Source organism: Euphorbia lathyris, chromosome 9 (assembly GCF_963576675.1).
Source record: "Euphorbia lathyris chromosome 9, ddEupLath1.1, whole genome shotgun sequence".
Classification (NCBI taxonomy): Eukaryota; Viridiplantae; Streptophyta; class Magnoliopsida; order Malpighiales; family Euphorbiaceae; genus Euphorbia; species Euphorbia lathyris.
In genome coordinates this window covers 30,378,543-30,399,056 of record NC_088918.1, presented here as the reverse complement: position 1 = coordinate 30,399,056, position 20,514 = coordinate 30,378,543, and the positions used below count along the sequence as shown (strand labels likewise).

At 38.6% G+C, this 20,514-nt stretch overlaps 2 protein-coding genes across 5 annotated transcripts; one reads left to right on the top strand and one right to left on the bottom strand.

Moving 5' to 3' along the window:
- Positions 1–1,419: 1,419 nt before the first annotated feature.
- LOC136205501 (germin-like protein subfamily 1 member 13) lies at positions 1,420–2,489 on the top strand. Its single transcript, XM_065996116.1, has 2 exons — positions 1,420–1,624; positions 1,744–2,489. The coding sequence occupies exons 1-2, from the start codon at positions 1,501–1,503 to the stop codon at positions 2,289–2,291; spliced, it is 672 nt and encodes a 223-aa protein (XP_065852188.1). The 5' UTR covers positions 1,420–1,500; the 3' UTR covers positions 2,292–2,489.
- Positions 2,490–3,601: 1,112 nt separating this feature from the next.
- Positions 3,602–19,276, bottom strand: LOC136205500 (pentatricopeptide repeat-containing protein At5g18390, mitochondrial). 4 transcript variants are annotated; one of them, XM_065996112.1, is made up of 2 exons: positions 17,516–19,276; positions 3,602–3,881 (listed from the first exon to the last, which is right to left on the bottom strand). In XM_065996112.1, the coding sequence occupies exon 1, from the start codon at positions 18,976–18,978 to the stop codon at positions 17,641–17,643; it is 1,338 nt and encodes a 445-aa protein (XP_065852184.1). In that variant the 5' UTR covers positions 18,979–19,276; the 3' UTR covers positions 3,602–3,881; positions 17,516–17,640. The 4 variants fall into 4 exon arrangements, with proteins under 4 accessions (XP_065852184.1, XP_065852185.1, XP_065852186.1 ...); XM_065996113.1 differs by having other exon boundaries at positions 3,602–3,820; XM_065996114.1 differs by having other exon boundaries at positions 3,602–3,815.
- Positions 19,277–20,514: the final 1,238 nt, after the last annotated feature.

The following is a 20,514-nucleotide window of genomic DNA, read 5'->3' as shown; positions in this document are numbered from 1 at the left end:
GATAATTTTAGTGGTTAAAAGGCATTAGAACGATGCCATGACTGACAGGACAACAATGAGTCAACTAAGATTTTTGACCGAAATGACATGGGACAGTTACGTGTCGATCATTTTCATGAAAAAAAATTAAGTTTGTTTTTTCCATAAAATTAACCGACGTGTGGTTGACAGGTGGCATATATATGGATTTCATGTTTCGTTTCAATCAGAAATCTGAGTTGACTTATGCTGATGTGTCACGCATGTCGTCATTCTTATCCCTTTTAATCATTGAAACCGGCGGAGTGACCTAATTGAGACAAAACCCAAAATTGAGTGATTTTATTGAGAAAAATTGAAATTGAGTGACCAACGGTACATTTAATCCAGTTAACAAGTCAATCAAAACTCTCTATTCACTAGAGATTTAGAAAACATGACCTATTCCAAGAAGGAGCAATGCAGTGAACAAAGCCAATCACGAATTAGAAGAAAAACTTACTATGAAATAAAAGAATACGTATAAATTAATGAAGGCAAGTCTTCATGGAAAATCTAAATATAATTGAAGGAACAAGAAATGTCAGCAAATGGTATATACCATTATTAGCTCTACCTATTTTTATAACAGCTGATTACTTTACTGCCATTACAAGACCACCTTTTAATTAATTACATTGCTAATCTGATATTGACCTCCCAACTAGTTAGGTCTTTACAACAACAACAAAACCTTAATCCCGAAATGATTCGGGATCGGCTAACATGAACCATTATATAAAACCCAGAAATCAAGTCGTGTCGGCGACACAAATTCTCTCCCTCCACTCCCTCCTATCCACTACCATATTTTCCTCAATCCACAATAAACTCATATCACTCTCGATCACCCTCTTCCAAGTTTGCTTAGGTCTTCCCCTACCCCTCACCATTATATCCCTTTGCCACTCTTCAGTCCTCCTAACCGGCGTATCAAGCGCTCTTTGTCTTACATGGCCAAACCACCTTAGTCGGTTTTCCCTCATTTTATTCTCAATAGATGTAACCCCTACTTTTGTCATAATTATTTCATTACTCACCCGATCCTTTCTCGTATGACCACACATTTATCTCAACATACGCATCTCCGCCACCGACATCTTATGAACGTGACAGTGTTTCACTGCCCAACATCTCCAACTAGTCAGGCCTATACTTAAGCTAAATTCAAAAGGTTTGAATCGCTCTAGTTTTTAATAACTCGTTCAAAACTCTGAATTCACTAGAAATTGAGTAAACAAGACTTATTCCATGAGCAATGCAGCGGTGAGCTAAGACAATTAGGTAAAAAACTAAATTTAATAAATAATATGTTTTCTATCAATTTATTGTGTCGAGTAATTGGCACTGTACATTTCAAAAAAAAAATCACCTATAAATACTCATGGGATATAATTAAGCTTCTCACACTTGAGACATCTTTAGATATAATTAAGCTTGAGGCGTCTCTTAAATTATCTCACTCAAGGGAAAGAAAAGAAAATGAAAAGTGTTAAATTCCTTGTACCTTTAGCTATATTAGCATTGGCTTCGTCTTTGGCATCTGCTTATGATCCTAGCCCCCTCCAGGATTTCTGTGTAGCCATAGCTGAGCCCAAGAATGCTGGTATGTATTTCTCAACTTCTCTATTTAATTTCTTTTATTTTTTTCAGAATCATATCTTCTTATGGTATATACATCGATCCATGGATATTAATTTGGAAGATATATATTAATGAATGCAGTTTTTGTGAATGGAAAGTTCTGCAAGAACCCAAATGAGACAGTAGCAGAAGATTTCTTCTTTGCTGGACTGAACATACCAAGAGATACAAATAATGCAAACGGAGTAAATGTAACATTATTAAATGTTGATCAAATAGCAGGACTTAACACACTTGGTATATCATTGGCTAGGCTTGACTATGCCCCAAATGGTGGATTAAACCCTCCTCATACTCACCCTCGTGCCACTGAAATCCTTGTTGTGATTGAAGGAACTCTCCTTGTTGGTTTCGTCACATCTAATCCTAATAAGCTCTTCACTAAAACACTATACCCAGGAGATGTTTTTGTATTCCCAATTGGACTAATTCACTTCCAGTTCAATATTGCTAAAACTAAAGGTGTTGCTTTTGCTGGTTTAAGCAGCCAAAATCCAGGTGTTATTACTATTGCTAATGCTGTCTTTGGTCCTAATCCACCCATTAATCCTGATATTCTTGCTAAAGCCTTTATGTTGGATCAAGATGTGGTTAAGGATCTCCAGGACAAGTTTGCCAATGTCAACTAGACTAGACATAATACATAAGCGTGCATTACTAAATACAAAGAGTACCTCTTTAACACAATAATAATGCATGAACTAATAAGAGATGTAATTCTTCTATATATTATATGTACAATGGCAAGTCAGGTATTTAACTCCTGCCACTTTATTTTCAAAAAAATGGTAACTAAGAGCTTTCAGTTACCAATCTTTAACTCTTAATTCTTTACATATTACAGTGATGGAAAAGTATTGATTGCTTGGGTAAATTACACCCATGGCCAAGGTCTTCACATGTCATTTTGAGGTTGTTTACTTTTATAAGGGACTTTTATGTTAGTAAATGGCAAAGTTCAGGAATTTTTAGGTCCAGTTTTGAAGTTTAGGGGCCATAAAGAAACTAAGCCAAAGATGAGGGACCATGGGTTTAATATTCCCAGATTTAAGTAGATAAATAACTTAAATGACATATTGGATATCACCATAACAATACAAGATTAGTTAGCAACAAGCATAAATTTTCCCTCTCTAAGTTAGGGGTGTCTGTCGGTGTAGCGAGCCTTGGCGCAACGGTAAAAACGTTGTTGCCGTGTGACCTGAGGTCACGGGTTCGAGTCTTAGGAGCGGCCTCTTGCTAATTAAATTGGCAAGGGAAGGCTTGCTCCCAATACACCCTTGTGGTGGGACCCCTCCCCGGACCCTCGCTCAGCGGGGACGCGTAATGCGACCGGGCCGCCCTTTAAGTTAGGGGTGTCTGTCGGTGTAGTGATTAATTTCCATGTCATCAACACAGTGATGCAAGCATAAAAGTGTTGACAGGGTTATGTATAATTATATATAGTAATGCAATCACCCAAGACATTTCACCTTATTGTCACCTAAGCATTAAGCTAAGATATATCAAATGAAAAGCATTAATTTTCTTCTACCCTCTCTATTCTTATGGTTGGCTTATACTTTGCCTCCGCCTCCTCCTCTGCAACTATGAACTAGTCATCTTATGTTCTTTAATGTTCCTAGTGATTATGAGCAGATAAGACATAAAGATGTTCCAATTATGTTAGTTTACATTGATGTTGGATGTTGTATGAATGAAATATTCGAATAGAGCTAATGGTCTTCCTATTCATTTCCAGCAGTTCTGTTTTCTAAAGTGGAACAAAATTTCAATATCTATCTGCTGTCCTTTTGACTACATTGCAAAGAGTTGTTGAAATTGTAAGATCCTCATAAATTTTTTGGTGCTAAGTGAAAATTCAGATGAATATACAAGTTTTGTATTCATACAAGCAGGCAGCCTTGTAAAATGTTGATAATATCTGGTGCTAAGTGAAGATTCAAATGAAGATCGTGAATAAATAAGTTTTGTATCATATAAGCAGGATAAAAGCTTGAAGACATTCATCTGAAGCTCTTTCAAAAGATATCTATGAATTCAATAGGAACATATTCATGTTTAAGGTTCTTAATTCCTTATAGATTTTCCTTGTTGCTTTGGCTCATTCTGTAGTCTCCACTCTCCAAAAACAGATGTTTTTTCTGCATGTGCTGTCCTGAATAAGAATAGTGGTATGTTCATTCCATGTCCCTCATTAAGAAAAGCTTTACTCATTTCTGTAGAAAGATCATCACATATCATATCAACAAATTTACATTTTAGAAATTCAGCTCGGAAGCTTCTAGATAAACTTAGTTTTCTTATATCTAGTCCAAAGATTTTCTTTTTCCTTTTCTGGAAGTCGTCTTCATTTGCTGACAATCATCTGATATGAAAACAAATCAGAGTCATCAAGTGTTGGAGGGCAAAAATTTCAGAGAGAAAACAAAGGTCAAGCTTGTGACAGCCTATGCTTACCTTCTTTTCAGAGCTCAACATACCCAGTGTAAGGGGGGGAGTTTGGCCATAGGCAAACTCAACCCTATTGACAAGCTGTGTGGTGTATGGAGCATATCAACGTACGCGGACGGGAGGATCCGAGTTGGTATAAAAAACATTATAGGGGGACAGGGACTACCCTGGCGTATGGATCTCCGCCGCCCCCGGGGTCAGTAATCGGTACTGGCCTAAGTGATCCACCCTAGTAGACTAGGAGAGTCGGGCATACGTCCTTCGGGAAGGAAGGCGGATGTCTCCGTAGGGTGGAACCCTACGGACATTATGGGGGCCGGTGAGTGCCCCATAGTGCGAGCCCATTCTAGGGTGAGGCTTGCCCCACAGGGAGACCCTTCCGGGACGGAATACCGACAGAGGTATTGACGGGACCCTTCGGTAGGAGTTGGCTGGCCGAGACTTGGGGAAGTCGAGGCGCCACACGGGGCTTAGGCCGGGCCTAGGATTACCCCCGTGACATTTGGTATCAGAGCCAGAACTAATCAAAGGCCTTGTGAAGTATGTAGTAGTCTCTTAAACTGAGCAAGACCTTTGCGAGGTGGGCAAGTAAGCTTCAACTAAAAGAGTTCTCCCTGAAGAGAGTGTGCCAGCTTTAACTAAGCGAGTTCTTCGTAGTATAAACCAATAGTGCTTTAACTAAACGAGTTCTTCGTGGTGTGAGCCAACGTTGCTTTAACTAATCGAGTTCATCGTGGTGTGAGCGAACATATCTCTAACTAAGCGAGACCTTGGAGATGCGGACTTGCGATACTAAAGATCCTAAATTTCCCCAAAGAATTGACGGACGGAAATTTATGATGCTTTTCCGAGAATATTTTATGATGCTTCTCGGATTGATAAAAGCCCATGGTTTACCAGGGCAGTGTGGCGAAATATTACCCAGTGTGTGGGAATGCGGAAATAGCAAAAGGGAACTAAGATCACTAACGCATGTGAATGCTAGAAAGTGAATGCATACTCCCCTACGGTAGTAGGCGATGGGATTGCGGGTGATTCAATCCCTTTAACGGGGGGAGAATGCGTAAGGAATATTCGGAATTCGGAACTCGTGTGAAGTAGCGTGGGGATGATCTAGCGAATAGATGGTTATCATAGCCAAATTATTGAGGCGTAATTTGTGCATGAATCATTCTAATTCGGTTAGACATTACTTTTTTTCTTCCATGAGTCGAGAAAACTCATGTGGAATTTGAAGGATCAGGGGAAGGACATGAATGGATTGTTGAATTCCATTGTGTGTGCCTACTCAAGAATAAAGGAAAACTCATTATAGAGTTACCGTCGGATTACATGGACATTGTCCATCATACGGAAATAGACCCTTATGCGAGAAATGGTGGGCAACAATAGATATATTGGCCCAAGTCTATCGTGGCAAAGGATAGACAGCGGATATAATTGGGATTATCGGGTGAGAACAACCCAATGAAATGGTTCTGTGGCCATAAAAGGCCTTGCGAAGATGAAATGACGGAAGATTCATTTGACCATAGAAGGTCGTGGAAAAAGAAAAAAAAAAAATCTATTTGTGAAATTGTCATCTGACCCATAGATGGTCACAGGATGAAATTGAGCAAGGATTATGGTTGCAAGTCCATACAAAAAAAAAAAAAAAAAAAGAGCAATGAAAAGAGATCACTCGAATATACAAATCCGGCAGGGGCCGAGGCCATGACGGCTAAATACAAATCCGGCAGAAGCCGAGGCCATGAAGGCTAAATACAAATCCGGCAGGGGCCGAGACCATGAAGACTAAATACAAATCCGGCACGGGCCGAGGCCATGAAGGCTAAATACAAATCCGGCAGGGGCGCCTGAGATAATTCATAGGTTTTACCCTTGTTTGTAATGAGTGATAAGTGTCCAATTCAACGTTCAAATGTCCACTTTGGTGCTAGATTACTTAATTAATTTAGTGTTATTTCGGATATTATTGCTTGTTTTGGTATGATTTGTCTCCACAGGACTCAAATGATTAAAAGGAGCAGAATTGGACTTAATTTGAAGAAACTTTGGAGCTGAAACGAAATGGAGTTAGTCTTGCCCAAGATGAACTGAATCAAAGGAGCTGAAACGAACTGGAGTTAGTCTTGCCCAAGACTAAGACTTCCGAACTGATGATGTTTAGATTGATCAGGACTCTTTCCTACTCAAAGAAGAAGGCATAAAATAAGGGATATGAGAAGATTAGAAAAGATTTGTGATGGGGAAAGATATTATTTTGTTAGCTAATTTTTAGGGATATATTTTCTCTACAAAAACATTAGGTTTGAGATTAGATTATCTTCTCTCTTCTTGCCTAGACTGGACGTACATTTATCTATCGTTCTTCAGACTGGAAAACTCAGAAACATTTATTTTGTTCTTTATGGCTATTCATAGCTAAACTCTTTATTTCGGTTAAGGGATAATTCAAAGGCAGGAATCTTCAAGTATTGTGAGATCGTTTCTTTTCTAGTATTTTCTCTTTATTCATATCATTTGTTTATTCACTGTGTTTAGAGATTTTATCTCAATTGTTAGTTTGCTTTTGAATGATACGGCCGATTGTTCATTTGATTAAACTGGCATATGGCTGTCTGATTAAACTAGATAATCAACGAGTCATTATTTAGTTAAATCTGAGTTAGTAGCAATTGATGCTATAAAGTTGAAATCTAGATTGTATTTGGGGATAATCAGATTGACAAATTGAGAACTCTCCATGTGACATTAATACATCTATTTTCGACTTTATCACATCAGTAATTAAGTTTCTGAATCGATATCGCTGAGAATCGGTTGGCTTAGATTAGGTTCTTCTAATTCATAATGCTGTTAACGGGTTGAATCTTAGCCGCTGAGGTAAGGTTATTCGTTAATTAGGAGTTAACTACAGTCTTACTTGGTTAATTCATTATTTAGGAAGAATACACCAAACTAGTCTGATATGCAATTTAGAAGAAATATCATTTCTGTCAATGATCAAGACTAACTAAATTCCTTGCCTGAGAATCCCTTAACTGAAATTCTAATTAATCATTTTATTCAATTACAACTCAACTTCATTACTTTTGTTAATTTAGCAAACATCTATTCCAATCCCCCTTTTTACTTTTTATTTATTTGTTTGGTTATATTTACAAATTAGATCAGTATTAGTCCTTTGGGTACGACCTTTGCTTACCCTTGTGCAAGCCTGAGGGCTGTGAAGTTATATTTTATTTTTGGTGGATTCGACAACCGTCAAATTTTGGCGCCGTTGCCGGGGACTAATCTAACTTGATTTAAAGCCATTTATGACCAGGTCAGAAACTTCAAAGCAACTGCTTTTTGAATCAGAAATTGAATTGCTAGCAAGAAGATTTCGTAAAGAAGTGAGGTTGCAAAAATTACAAGGGGCTGAAACTTCCAGTTCTAGTGAAGAAGAGGAAATTTCCAGCGAGGAAAGTGAACCATCTGAAGTAGAAACGATGGCGGAACGAACATTGAGGCAACTTCATGCACCTCAAGCTGATCAACAACCCTTATGCGTCACATATCCAAACCTGGATGCGGCATTTGAGCTTAAGTCGGGACTGATTCATTACTTGCCTAAATTTCATGGGATGGAAAGTGAAAACCCGCATAATCATCTAAAAGAGTTTCATGCTATCTGTTCAGGTATGAGTCCGCAAGGAATTACTGAGGAACAAGTGAAATTAAGAGTTTTTCCTTTTTCTTTGCAGGATGCAGCTAAAGATTGGTTTCTCAACCTGCCCTCCGGATCCATCACAACATGGACTGGCATGGCTCAAGCATTCTTAGAAAAGTATTTTCCAGCATCACGTGCAGCGATGATCCGTAGAGAGATCAGCGGCATCAAGCAAAAGGATGTTGAAACACTCCATGATTATTGGGAGAGGTTCAAAAGGCTGTGTGCAAGCTGCCCCCAACATGGGATAACTGAACATTCCTTGATTCAATATTTTTATGAGGGAATGTTAGGCATGGAAAGAAAGATGATAGATGCTGCTAGTGGGGGAAGCCTCTTTGATAAAACGCCAACTGCAGCTAAAGAGCTGATCAAAAGTATGGCAGCAACTTCCCAACAATTTGGGAAACAACAAGAGCCTCCACGGAAAGCATACGAGGTAAACACCTCATCCATTGAGGAGAAACTTAATGCACTGACATCTCTTGTTCAAAATCTGGTTGTAGGAACAGCAGTTCAAGCTAAGGCGTGTGGGATTTGCACAGTTATTGGACATGCCACAGATGAATGTCCCACATTGCACGAAGGTACACCGGAACAGATCAGTGTCGTGCTCGGATATCAGGGACATCCCCCAAGGAAGTATGATCCATACTCGAATACATATAATCCTGGACTGCGGGATCATCCGTACCTCAGCTACAAGCCGCAAAGTAATGTGGTTCAACCAAACATTCCCCAACAGTACCAAAGACCCCAACAATATAGACCAATTCAAACGGATCCAAGTTCAGGTATGGCGTCTAGTTTTATTGATCAGTCTGTTGTGTCTAACTTGCTGAAATTCCAGGAAGAGCAAAGCAAGGTCAATGCCAACGTTCAAGCGAACTTCCAAAACTTGGAAAAACAAATGAGTCAGATAGCAACCACTTTGAGTGCAATACAGTCCCAAGGGAAGTTACCTTCGCAAACTGAGGCGAATCCGAGGCAAAATGTGAGTGCAATCTCACTTCGCAGCGGAAAAGATTTAGCCTTGCCCAAGACTACATCTGTTCCTGAATCTGAACAAGCTGTGTCGGGAGAGTCCACGAGTAGAGAAGAGGTAATAGAAAAGGAAGATGCAGTAGGTAAGTCGTCTGGAGAGAAAACCATGAATCAACACACGCCTTTGGTGATTAGACCACCCTTCCCTGATCGTCTGACCAAGACTAAAAAGGAAAAAGAAGAAAAAGATATCTTTGAGACGTTCCGCAAGGTCGAGGTAAATATTCCTTTACTTGATGCTATTAGACAAATCCCTCGATATGCTAAATTTCTCAAAGAATTGTGTGCTAACAAGATAAAACAAATTGGATATGAAAAGATTGTCATGGCTGAGAATGTGTCTGTTGTACTCCAAGGGAAAATGCCCCAAAAGTGTAAGGATAAAGGTATGTTTGCAATTTCTTGTCAAATTGGGAACACTAGTATTAAGAGGACAATGTGTGATTTAGGAGCTTCTATAAATATCATGCCTATGTCTATTTATTTGTCTTTAAATGCTGGACCTCTTGAGGAAACGGGAGTAGTACTTCAACTTGCTAATCGATCTATTATTTACCCCGAAGGGTTGTTGGAAGATGTTTTAGTGCAGGTTGATGGTTTAATTTTCCCAGCTGATTTCTATGTCATAGACATGGAAGATGAAGATCACCCTTCAGATTCATCTGAAATCCTGTTAGGTAGACCATTCCTAACAACAGCTCGGACAAAAATTGATGTTCACAAAGGAACACTGACTATGGAGTTTGATGGTAAAATTGTTCAATTTGATGTTTATGATACCATAAAATTTCCTAATGAAGTGCATTCTGTTTGTGGTATAGATGTTGTCGAACCAATAACTCAGCAAGTTTTTGAGATTTTTAGGGAAGATAAATTGCAGGTGGTTGTTGAGGAAAGTCTGAATGTGTATGATGAAATAAAGGAGAAGGACGTGGAGCTTAGAGAAGATGTGCAGGAAGTCATGCCAAAAATGGCAGTGCTGAAATCAAAACCGGAAAATTCTGATGTTAAAACAATTTCTCGTGTTAATCAACGCCCATTACCTTCTATTTTGCAGGCACCAAAACCAGAACACAGAGCCTTATGGGCGATTAAGCAGTGTGACATGAATATTGATGGTGCAGTGGAAACTCAGAGCTTGAAGAATGGGAATGTGCAAAAAGTAAATGGCCACCGACTTAAGCCGTTTTATGAGAATATCCCAATTGGAGTCCTCGAAGAAGTGCAATATCTTGATCCAGGAGACTAGCCTTAGAGCTCAAGAACGTCTAGCCAAAGACGCTAACTAGAGGCGCTATTGGGAGGCAGCCCAGTTTTAGTCTTGCCCAAGACTGATGTTCATAATTTCATTTTCATTTGATTTATTTATTTATTTATTTTTATTTGCAACAACTAAATTAACTAACATCATCTTCCCCAAAGGCTTCAATTGTTGAGTTTTGATTTTCAGGTGTGAAGAAAAGAAAAGAATGGAGGAATAAAGGCCCAAAAAGATGAGTTATGAAGTTAATGGAAGTCCAAAAGTGTTTAGTATGAAAAATAGAGAAGTGAGGGGTAAAAAAAGAAAAAAAACACAATTAAATAAACCTAGCATTACCCTACCGTCCCACTATCTCACAATCCTCACCTCCTTCAATTTCCAATTTCTTTCGATCCGTCGACGGCACTCATACCACTGCCACTCCACTTTCTTCAGTCTCCCTCACAAACTCGCCTCACATCACCACTTCTTTTCCCTTTCTTCTTTTCCTAATTTCTTAAAAACCCACACCATCCACCACCGCCACTTCAATTTTCTTTCTTTCACCCTCACAATTCACCCGCCATTCACTTCACCCACCATCCCATTCATTTTTCTTTTTTCTTCACTCCCTCAATTTTCCACAAATTGGAACACCACAGCCACTTCCTTTAAATTCCCATTTCAATTTCATCTTTCAATCGCATCCTTCAAGCCACAACCTTTAATTCGCGACATCTTGCAACTTCACAGCAGCGTCAATCGGATTTGCAGACTCAATCCACCAAGCCAGGTATGTGTCTCTGAAAACCAAGCCTTTTGAAATCTAATTTTGATAAATTTGTTAGTGGAACAGTTTGGGAGAACTTCTTTGCCATGAATTATCCCATCTTTGATGAGATGATACATGAATTTTATAGAATCTTTGAGTTTCAGTATGATTCGTGAAAATTGGATATAGGTTTTGAGTGTTTTCATTTTAGGTTGATAAATCAAGACCATCACTGGTCCATAACCGAGTTTTGCATTGAGATTGGTGTATTCCTGTATTCCTGATTTGTGAAATCTGATGCATATGTGATTTTGATGAACATATATATTTTTTTTAAGGATTTTACACTTGAGTCTGCACCCAAGTTCAAGCCATCTAAGACCAAAGCTCGTTATTTTCTCAATCCTGTTGTTTGTTTGATGCATCCTTTCTTGGCCATTAATTACGCAGTTAGAAATAAGGATACGATGACCCAAGTATTTATATTTGGGATATTTGATCACGTCTTTGGCTGTGAATCTTTGTGAATGTTGCACAAACTGATAGACACATAGCCTGTACCACACCACCTCTTAATATAGAAGTTTTGAAAAATATGCATTTGTTACGCCGAAGAGGGCAATCTTTGTTTTTCTGATACAGGAATGTTAAATGAGATCAAGGAAATACGTGCAAATCAAGAGGCTTACTTTGAGTATGTGAACTTTTTTCAAACCTTCCCATAGAAAGATGAGACACGAGGTTCACTCCTCCAAAAAGGGCAGTAAGCACAATTTCTCTTTCACTTTATTTTTCTCCTGTTTGCTGCCCTTCGCCCCTAATTGTGTGAATTCCGCACTGAGACAGTGCGAGGATAAAGTGGGGGAGGGGTTTTTGATATAGAAGTATGTTTTGTTTGTTTGTTTTGATTTTGTCTAACTTTCATGGAGATATATTGTTTCATTGCCTCATTTATTGCCTGTTCTTTCCAAAATTTCTGTCTATTTTTGTCTGCAATAGTGTGGGGTGTCCACCCTTTGTTTTGTCCCTAGAAATAACAATGCTAGCTCTCAGTTTTGCACTCGGTTGAAACTAGGTTGCCAACTTAGCACTGAAACCCCTTAGTCTTGTTTTGAGTAAAGCTGTCAATTTCAAAAGGTCAGGGTTGCACAATTGTCTTGAGCATGCATATGAACCACTTGATTAATTTCCCATTACATGACAGACGTTTTGAATGAAACAACACCAATTTACCCCAATTTTTGGAAATTTTTTGAGCCTGAATGCAAGAACAAAAACATTACACTTTGTTCTATATTTTTCTGAGTGTTGTCCAATTCTAGTTTGAAATTCTAGAACTTGCCATGTTATGCATTTCGAGACCACATTGATGTATTCAAGCATTAAAAATGATAAGGGCAATAGGTTTTTTTTTCTGTTAGCCATCTCAAATAAACTTTGAACCCTTAGTCTTGCCCAAGACTAACAAAAAATAACAGTACCAGCCCTTAGTTAGCCACATTTGAGCCTTTCCCCATTCTTGACATACCCCTATTCAAATCCCTTGGCCAGGGATGTTCTAGCCATCAGAGTCTGTACATTCTCTTGCTTATTTATGTGTTTAGCTGTTGCTTCAAGCAATCTCCGTATTCGAATTAACCACAAGTTCATCAAAGTATGAGGATTTAGCACAAGCCTGTTGCTTATATGTGGTTGTGCTTCAAAAGGTGTCTAAATGGACATTAGCTTGGAAAGTAGTAGCTTCCTTATTCTAGTTTGAAATATTATCTTTAGAAAAAAAAAGAAACAAAAAAAAAAGCCTCAAAGAAAAAAAAAGAGAAAAAAGAAAAAATCAGAGGCACAAAAAAAAAGAAAAAAACAAAAGCAAAAAGAAAAAAAAAAGAAAAAAAAATGTTTCGTTAACTTATTCATTTCAGTATGTCTATAGTTGTTTAAGTTTGTCTTAAACATTCATTCATTCTGAAGTTTAAGAATTGTGAGTCATTTGTAAATAATCGTGTCTTGATTCCATTTTGGCCATTTTCAGAGTAAATGTACATTTTTATTACTCTCGATTTCCCTTTCTCCCTCATTTCCTTTCCAAACCTTAACCCCAGCCTACGCTACACCCTGTTTTAAGTCCCTTTGATTTAGTGTCTTGAATTCATACTAAGTGGTGGAGATTTGATATATTGGCAAGCTTATGGTAATTTCATTCTAGGTTGCGACTTGAGTGATTTCTTGAAATTAATTATAGCCTAAACACTTGAGTGCAATGAGCGATTTCCGTGAGGGTGTTGTTGATTTTAATTCATACCTTATGTACATGGTCAAAAGCTTGTTTGCTGAGATTTTTCAAGTGGTTACATTGTATGTTTAAACATGAATAATGTCTTGGCTTTAAGAGTTGATGGCTGATAATCTTTACATTATGAGGGGGGATCGGGAAAGGTTGGTAAACACGAAATCATAAGAGTAAAGAATTGTTGACATGATCTAATATGCTTAGGGACAAGCATTGGGTAAGTGTGGGGTGTTTGATAAGTGTCCAATTCAACGTTCAAATGTCCACTTTGGTGCTAGATTACTTAATTAATTTAGTGTTATTTCGGATATTATTGCTTGTTTTGGTATGATTTGTCTCCACAGGACTCAAATGATTAAAAGGAGCAGAATTGGACTTAATTTGAAGAAACTTTGGAGCTGAAACGAAATGGAGTTAGTCTTGCCCAAGATGAACTGAATCAAAGGAGCTGAAACGAACTGGAGTTAGTCTTGCCCAAGACTAAGACTTCCGAACTGATGATGTTTAGATTGATCAGGACTCTTTCCTACTCAAAGAAGAAGGCATAAAATAAGGGATATGAGAAGATTAGAAAAGATTTGTGATGGGGAAAGATACTATTTTGTTAGCTAATTTTTAGGGATATATTTTCTCTACAAAAACATTAGGTTTGAGATTAGATTATCTTCTCTCTTCTTGCCTAGACTGGACGTACATTTTTCTATCGTTCTTCAGACTGGAAAACTCAGAAACATTTATTTTGTTCTTTATGGCTATTCATAGCTAAACTCTTTATTTCGGTTAAGGGATAATTCAAAGGCAGGAATCTTCAAGTATTGTGAGATCGTTTCTTTTCTAGTATTTTCTCTTTATTCATATCATTTGTTTATTCACTGTGTTTAGAGATTTTATCTCAATTGTTAGTTTGCTTTTGAATGATACGGCCGATTGTTCATTTGATTAAAATGGCATATGGCTGTCTGATTAAACTAGATAATCAACGAGTCATTATTTAGTTAAATCTGAGTTAGTAGTAATTGATGCTATAAAGTTGAAATCTAGATTGTATTTGGGGATAATCAGATTGACAAATTGAGAACTCTCCATGTGACATTAATACATCTATTTTCGACTTTATCACATCAAGTGAATGAGTAATTAAGTTTCTGAATCGATATCGCTGAGAATCGGTTGGCTTAGATTAGGTTCTTCTAATTCATAATGCTGTTAACGGGTTGAATCTTAGCCGCTGAGGTAAGGTTATTCGTTAATTAGGAGTTAACTACAGTCTTACTTGGTTAATTCATTATTTAGGAAGAATACACCAAACTAGTCTGATATGCAATTTAGAAGAAATATCATTTCTGTCAATGATCAAGACTAACTAAATTCCTTGCCTGAGAATCCCTTAGCTGAAATTCTAATTAATCATTTTATTCAATTACAACTCAACTTCATTACTTTTGTTAATTTAGCAAACATCTATTCCAATCCCCTTTTTACTTTTTATTTATTTGCTTGGTTATATTTACAAATTAAATCAGTATTAGTCCTTTGGGTACGACCTTTGTTTACCCTTGTGCAAGCCTGAGGGCTGTGAAGTTATATTTTATTTTTGGTGGATTCGACAACCGTCAATGAGCTCTGTGGAGGGGACGCCCAAAACAAACTCATGTACAAAAAGGACATGTTTTCTGTGCAGGTACTCCAATAAACTTGAGAAAGTGCGGAGCCTCAAGAGGAAAATGAATGTGATTTTGTGTGTGGAAACCCCAACAAGCTTGACGAAGGCGAGAAGTCTTAACAACAAACATGATACGTTCTAGACAAGACGTGTTTTGTGTAGGACGCAAAGTCTTGCAGAACATGGTTTTGGTGTAGAATATATCCCATGCAGGACATATTTTTGTACCATATGTGTTTCATGCAGGTATTTGAGCTATATGAAGCTCGAGTCAGGCGAGCGCATTAAGCAAATGAGTCCAACGATTGACAAGTAACAAGTAAAGGTTTTAGTAAACTGTGGACATGTCCAACCAAATAAGGGGCATTCTACTAGTGAGCTGAAACGTAAGACAACCAGGAGATCCTATCAGATCCTATGAAAGCAATGATCGGTAAAGTTTGAACCCAACCAAAGAATTGACGGAGGCAGGTGGTAAGATCATCAATGGAAAAACTCCAGAGTTGTAATTCCGAGTTTCACCATCAACTTCAAACTCATCTCGAGGGAGAAGGCGAAACAACCCAACAATGGTGACAATAGAGGCAGAAGTCCAATACAAAAGGAGGCAGGAAACGAAGCAAGGCTTGAACCGTCAGCAAACAAGTCCAATCTTACCGCATGTTTCCTCCTCAACCATAAACGACAACGAGAGGATGCCGGCTACACAGTTGGTATATCAATATCAATCCTTTGGTAAATCAAGTATTTGAATACTTGCAAAATCGTGTAAGAGTTCTTATCCCTCTATTGTGATTAAGGATGGTAATATTATTGTCTTATATTTTGCTTCCGTTGTGAATGTGGGTAGGCTTAACTAAAAGTGCTCGGCTACCAATATTCACATTTTCATATTACGAAACTGTGGTTTCCTTGTGATCCATCTTGCAAGGTACAAATTGTGAAAGACAGGAAATGGTCAACAAGTGCTAAGATGAACATGTTGAAATCGAAGCAAGGATTAGCGACTTCTTGCTTGGCTCATCGACATCAATGGTCTTCGACGAAGTTCCAAAACCTCCTCGATCAACAGAGACGTTGATCCTCTAAGTGGGAGAGAGTGCAAGTAGGCCCTATGTGAACCCTCCTTATGGTATATTAATCCTCTAAGTGGGAGAGAGTTCAAGTGATGCGAACCCTCCTTATGGTATATTGATCCTCTAAGTGGGGGAGAGTTCAAGTAGGCCCTATGCAAATCCTCCCTATGGTGTATCATAGTATATTAAGGTATACTATGGTATATTACGGAAGAGTTAGAATACTTAGAGGAAGACCCTCTAGTGTACGATGAGATGTACATGATGAGATGTGGTGAAGGAATATGGGAACTCGGAAGAAGACCCTTGGAACAGGAAGAAGACTCGGAGGATGATCCGTGAAGAAAGTGTATCAGAGGATGTCCCGTGGAGGACTAGTATCCTTGGTATAAGAAGACTTAAAGGGTGATCCGTGGAACAAGAGTATCAGAGGATGTTCCGTGGAGGAAGAGTGCTCGGATGGAAACACTAGTTGATCTGAAAGGAATTTGTCAAAAAGCTTCACAACCCTTTGAAAAGTACTTCTGCTAGCGTCAACGAATAAAGCTTATAATTGCAGCGCAAGAAAAGATCTTCAGTCGAAGATGTTCAAGTCGCAGGTTACAAAAATAGAAAAGTAATGGTCGGAGTTGAAACCATCTCTAATGACAAGCGAACAATGTGAAAACTCAAGTAAAGGATGGTTGAAGTTCAAGCCATCCTTAGAGAAAAGCGAGCAATGTAGAAACTCAAGTAAAGTTCAAAGGCAAGCGGAGATCAGTGGAAGCAGGCCGACAGCTTAGTGAAACAGTAGTGACACTCAAGCCAAAAGGGGAAGCTTTCGTCAGAAGAAGCAAAACCCGATCAACAGGGACGTTGATCCTCTAAGTGGGGGAGAGTGTAAGGGGGGAGTTTGGCCATAGGCAAACTCAACCCTATTGACAAGCTGTGTGGTGTATGGAGCATATCAACGTACGCGGACGGGAGGATCCGAGTTGGCATAAGAAACACTATAGGGGGACAGGGACTACCCTGGCGTATGGATCTCCGCCGCCCCCGGGGTCAGTAATCGGTACTGGCCTAAGTGATCCGCCCTAGTCTACCAGAGACTAGGAGAGTCGGGCATACGTCCTTCGGGAAGGAAGGTGGATGTCTCCGTAGGGTGGAACCCTACGGACATTATGGGGGCCGATGAGTGCCCCATAGTGCGAGCCCATTCTAGGGTGAGGCTTGCCCCACAGGGAGACCCTTCCGGGATGGAATACCGACAGAGGTATTGACGGGACCCTTCGGTAGGAGTTGGCTGGCCGAGACTTGGGGAAGTCGAGGCGCCACACGGGGCTTAGGCCGGGCCTAGGATTACCCCCGTGACACCCAGCACATGTTAAATTTATTGTGTTTGATGGAAAATGATACATTCATTGTGTTTGATGGCAAAGGCAACTTTCCAAAAATTAAATCAAAATGAAAAGCTAAGGCACTAAGTTTAGCCAAGAAATATCACACTCATTAAAGGATAGATTTTAGGAAGATTTACGCTAAAATCTTATACATTTTTCTAGATGTTGAAATAACAAAACTATAACATCCAACTTTAAATCAAAGAATAAAACACAGGTATCTTACCTTTTCCATTTCTCCAGCATCAATGCTTAGGCAGCAGTTATGTCTTCCATGAGTTAAATGCTGTTGATTTCTACCAGAAACCATCCACTCATAATGGACAAATTGCATCACATCAACTGCTACACTCACACACTGTGAAAAGACACTTCCAGCTGTTCTATCTTCTTAGCCAGATCATGTTTTCCACAATTTTTCAATCCATCAGTAACCATATCAAAGCACCTTGAAATAGGAGACAAACCCATTTCAGTCATCTCAGCTAAATAATTGGCTGCTTCAACATATTTCCCTCCACGTCCACACATAGTGATCAGCATGGTATATACTGGCCTATTAGGAGGGTGTCCCTTCACCTTCATTTCACTAAAGAAACAAAAGGCATCATCAAATTGCCCTCTTCTACACAACCCCTTAATTATTGGAGCATACAAACTAGGAAATGGTTTGTGTCCATCCTCAATCGAATTATGCAATAACCGAAAAGCCTCATCAATCTTTTCCAACTTCGAAGCAGCCGGAATCAAGATCTTGTAAGTATTTATATCAGGACAAAGCCCCAACTTACAGGCGCTATGATACATATCAATACAAAAATCAATCTCCCCAACTTTACAAATTGTTTCTATCAAACAATTAAATGTATTAATATCTGGTACAAAGCCCTCTTTAGTCATCTTCCTAACCATTTCCTTTGCAGACTCTAAGTAGCCTGCATTCAACAACCCCTCAATCAACAAATCTCTCCCTCTCACAGGAGGATTAAACCCCTTGTTACTCATTTCCTCTAAAAAGGCCTGTGCCTCTTTCATTTTCCCACTGGTGCACCAGCCATTAACAAGAACAGCGTAAGTCCTTTTATCAGGAACCAAGCCTTTCCTAATCATCCTCCTAATCAAAGCATAAGCTCCATGGAACATTTTCACTTCACAAAGAGCAAAAAGCAAAGCATTGTAAACATCAATGTTTTGTTCACAATTCAAAGACTTGCATTTATTGAAAACCTCAACAGCTTGATCAATCAAACCATGTTTTCCATACTCTTGAATTATAGAACACACGGAATCATTAGAGATACTGAATTGGGGGTTCTGATCTTTCAATTGGGTAATTAGTTTCCACATTGAAGAATAGCGTTTAGCTCGGGCAAGGGTTTTAATAAGTTCTTCGTATTCAACGGAGGTGGGGGTGTAGTGGGCACGAGCCCAAGTGAAGAAGCGGAGGGATTCAGAAGGGGAGTGAGAGCAAGCACGTAGCACACGGAAGACAAGCTCGGAAGTGACAGGGAGATTAAGTCGATTGAGAGTGCGTTCTGGGTAGATGTCGCGGCGGACTATATTAGTTATGTGATGTATCAAGGCAAAGTAGGAGTCTTTTTTGGTGGTTGTGGTGACGGAGGAAGTCAGGGTTCGAAGGTGGTGGAGACGGTGGAGGTTGGTGGTGAATATTCTAATGGAACGAAGCATTGCGTTTCTATTGAAATTGAGAATACAAGAAACCTGTCATTAAAATCTAACCTTAATAACGAGGACGCGGTGTGGAGCTGAACGAACAAGATGATTAAATTGCAACGAAGTGGATTGTTGAAAGCTGACTGGTCTGGTTCACTGGAGATAGAAGGCGGTAGGCAGTAAAGTCCGACTTGCTAAATGCCTGCCGGATATGCAATTCGAGATGGCCGACATATCGATTTGGGAAATGAATTTCGAATACAAATGAAAATGGAATCGGGACTTCTCGGAAGGAGGAGTCTCGAATTGAAGTCCAAGGTGTTATTTGTAAAAATGAGGAATGGTGGTTAACAGTTTTGATCACATTGAGTATGTAGAATTTGCTCATTCACCGTTATCTTTAGGGTTATTAGAATTCTACGGTGGAGATTGAAAGCATCCTTAGTATACCTTTTTCATTTTTTGTGAGTTAGTTAGGGGTAGAAGAGGTTAAATTGTTTGTACATAGTATTTGAAAGCAGTTGAGGGTAAGTGTAATTAGTTAACTTTATTCGTTTTGATGTGTAATTGAAGAGCATGGCAAGTGAGGCTAGGCTAGCTGAGTTGGATTTTGGATAATTTTTCTTACAACCCAAATTGGAGGGGAAGTATGGTACGTGTCTTTTTCTTATGAAAGTATATAAGAGTAATTTTATATATAATTAAATTATTAAACCATCATTTACCTTAACTTTCATCTAAATACAACAAGTTATTTCATACACTTCACTTACATTATATTACTTTAATTACACTGTATCCAAACAATGCCTAAAGGAAGTTTTTTTAGTTAACCATGTTTGGAAATGAGTTTAATAAGGGTGGGTTTTTTCTTAAGGTTAAATGGATGTTAAATGAAAGTTAAAAAAAATTAAAATAACCTCAATTTCAATCTTATCAACATGGTGGTAGGATCTCGAGGTTAACTTAAATAACCTTAACTTAAGCAACCAAGATTACTCTACTAACTCTACCTCATACTAACTCACTTTCCTTCTCCACCCTTTAATTAAGTGGATTGCTATTCGTCGCCCCTATTTTCCTTACCGTCGCCTCCTGTTTGACATTTTTGCCCTTTTCATTTTTCATTCAAAAAAGTGAAATTCTTTCAACCACGAAAAACAAAACGAAGAAAAATCATGCCTCCAAAACAAGGAAAATAATTGAACATCTAAGTTTCGTATTTACCAATAATCTGAAATTTAACGAATTTAACTTGAAACAGAATTTTTTTTCGTTGAATTTGCACTAAACGGGTAGTCCATACGGTCCGGTCCATTGACCGATAGCATGAACTACCCTATTTCACCTAGGCAAAACGGGTAGGCTACCCTATTTTGCCAGGCAAAATAGGATGGGCTACCCGTTTTGCCTAGGCAAAATATGGTAGTCTACCCGTTTTGCTTTAGAAAAAATGGGTTTATTTATTTATTTTTTTAATTATAATAAATATTAATTATAGATAAATTATGTATTGATTGGAAATAAAAAATAAGTGTCCAATTAATTTTT

Excerpts from the sequence above, each read along its gene's own strand:
- LOC136205501 (XM_065996116.1), top strand. The coding sequence starts at position 1,501 with ATGAAAAGTGTTAAATTCCTTGTACCTTTAGCTATATTAGCATTGGCT. Across the intron at positions 1,625-1,743 it reads AGCTGAGCCCAAGAATGCTG|TTTTTGTGAATGGAAAGTTC; the intron begins GTATGTATTTCT and ends TAATGAATGCAG.
- LOC136205500 (XM_065996112.1), bottom strand. The coding sequence starts at position 18,978 with ATGCTTCGTTCCATTAGAATATTCACCACCAACCTCCACCGTCTCCAC.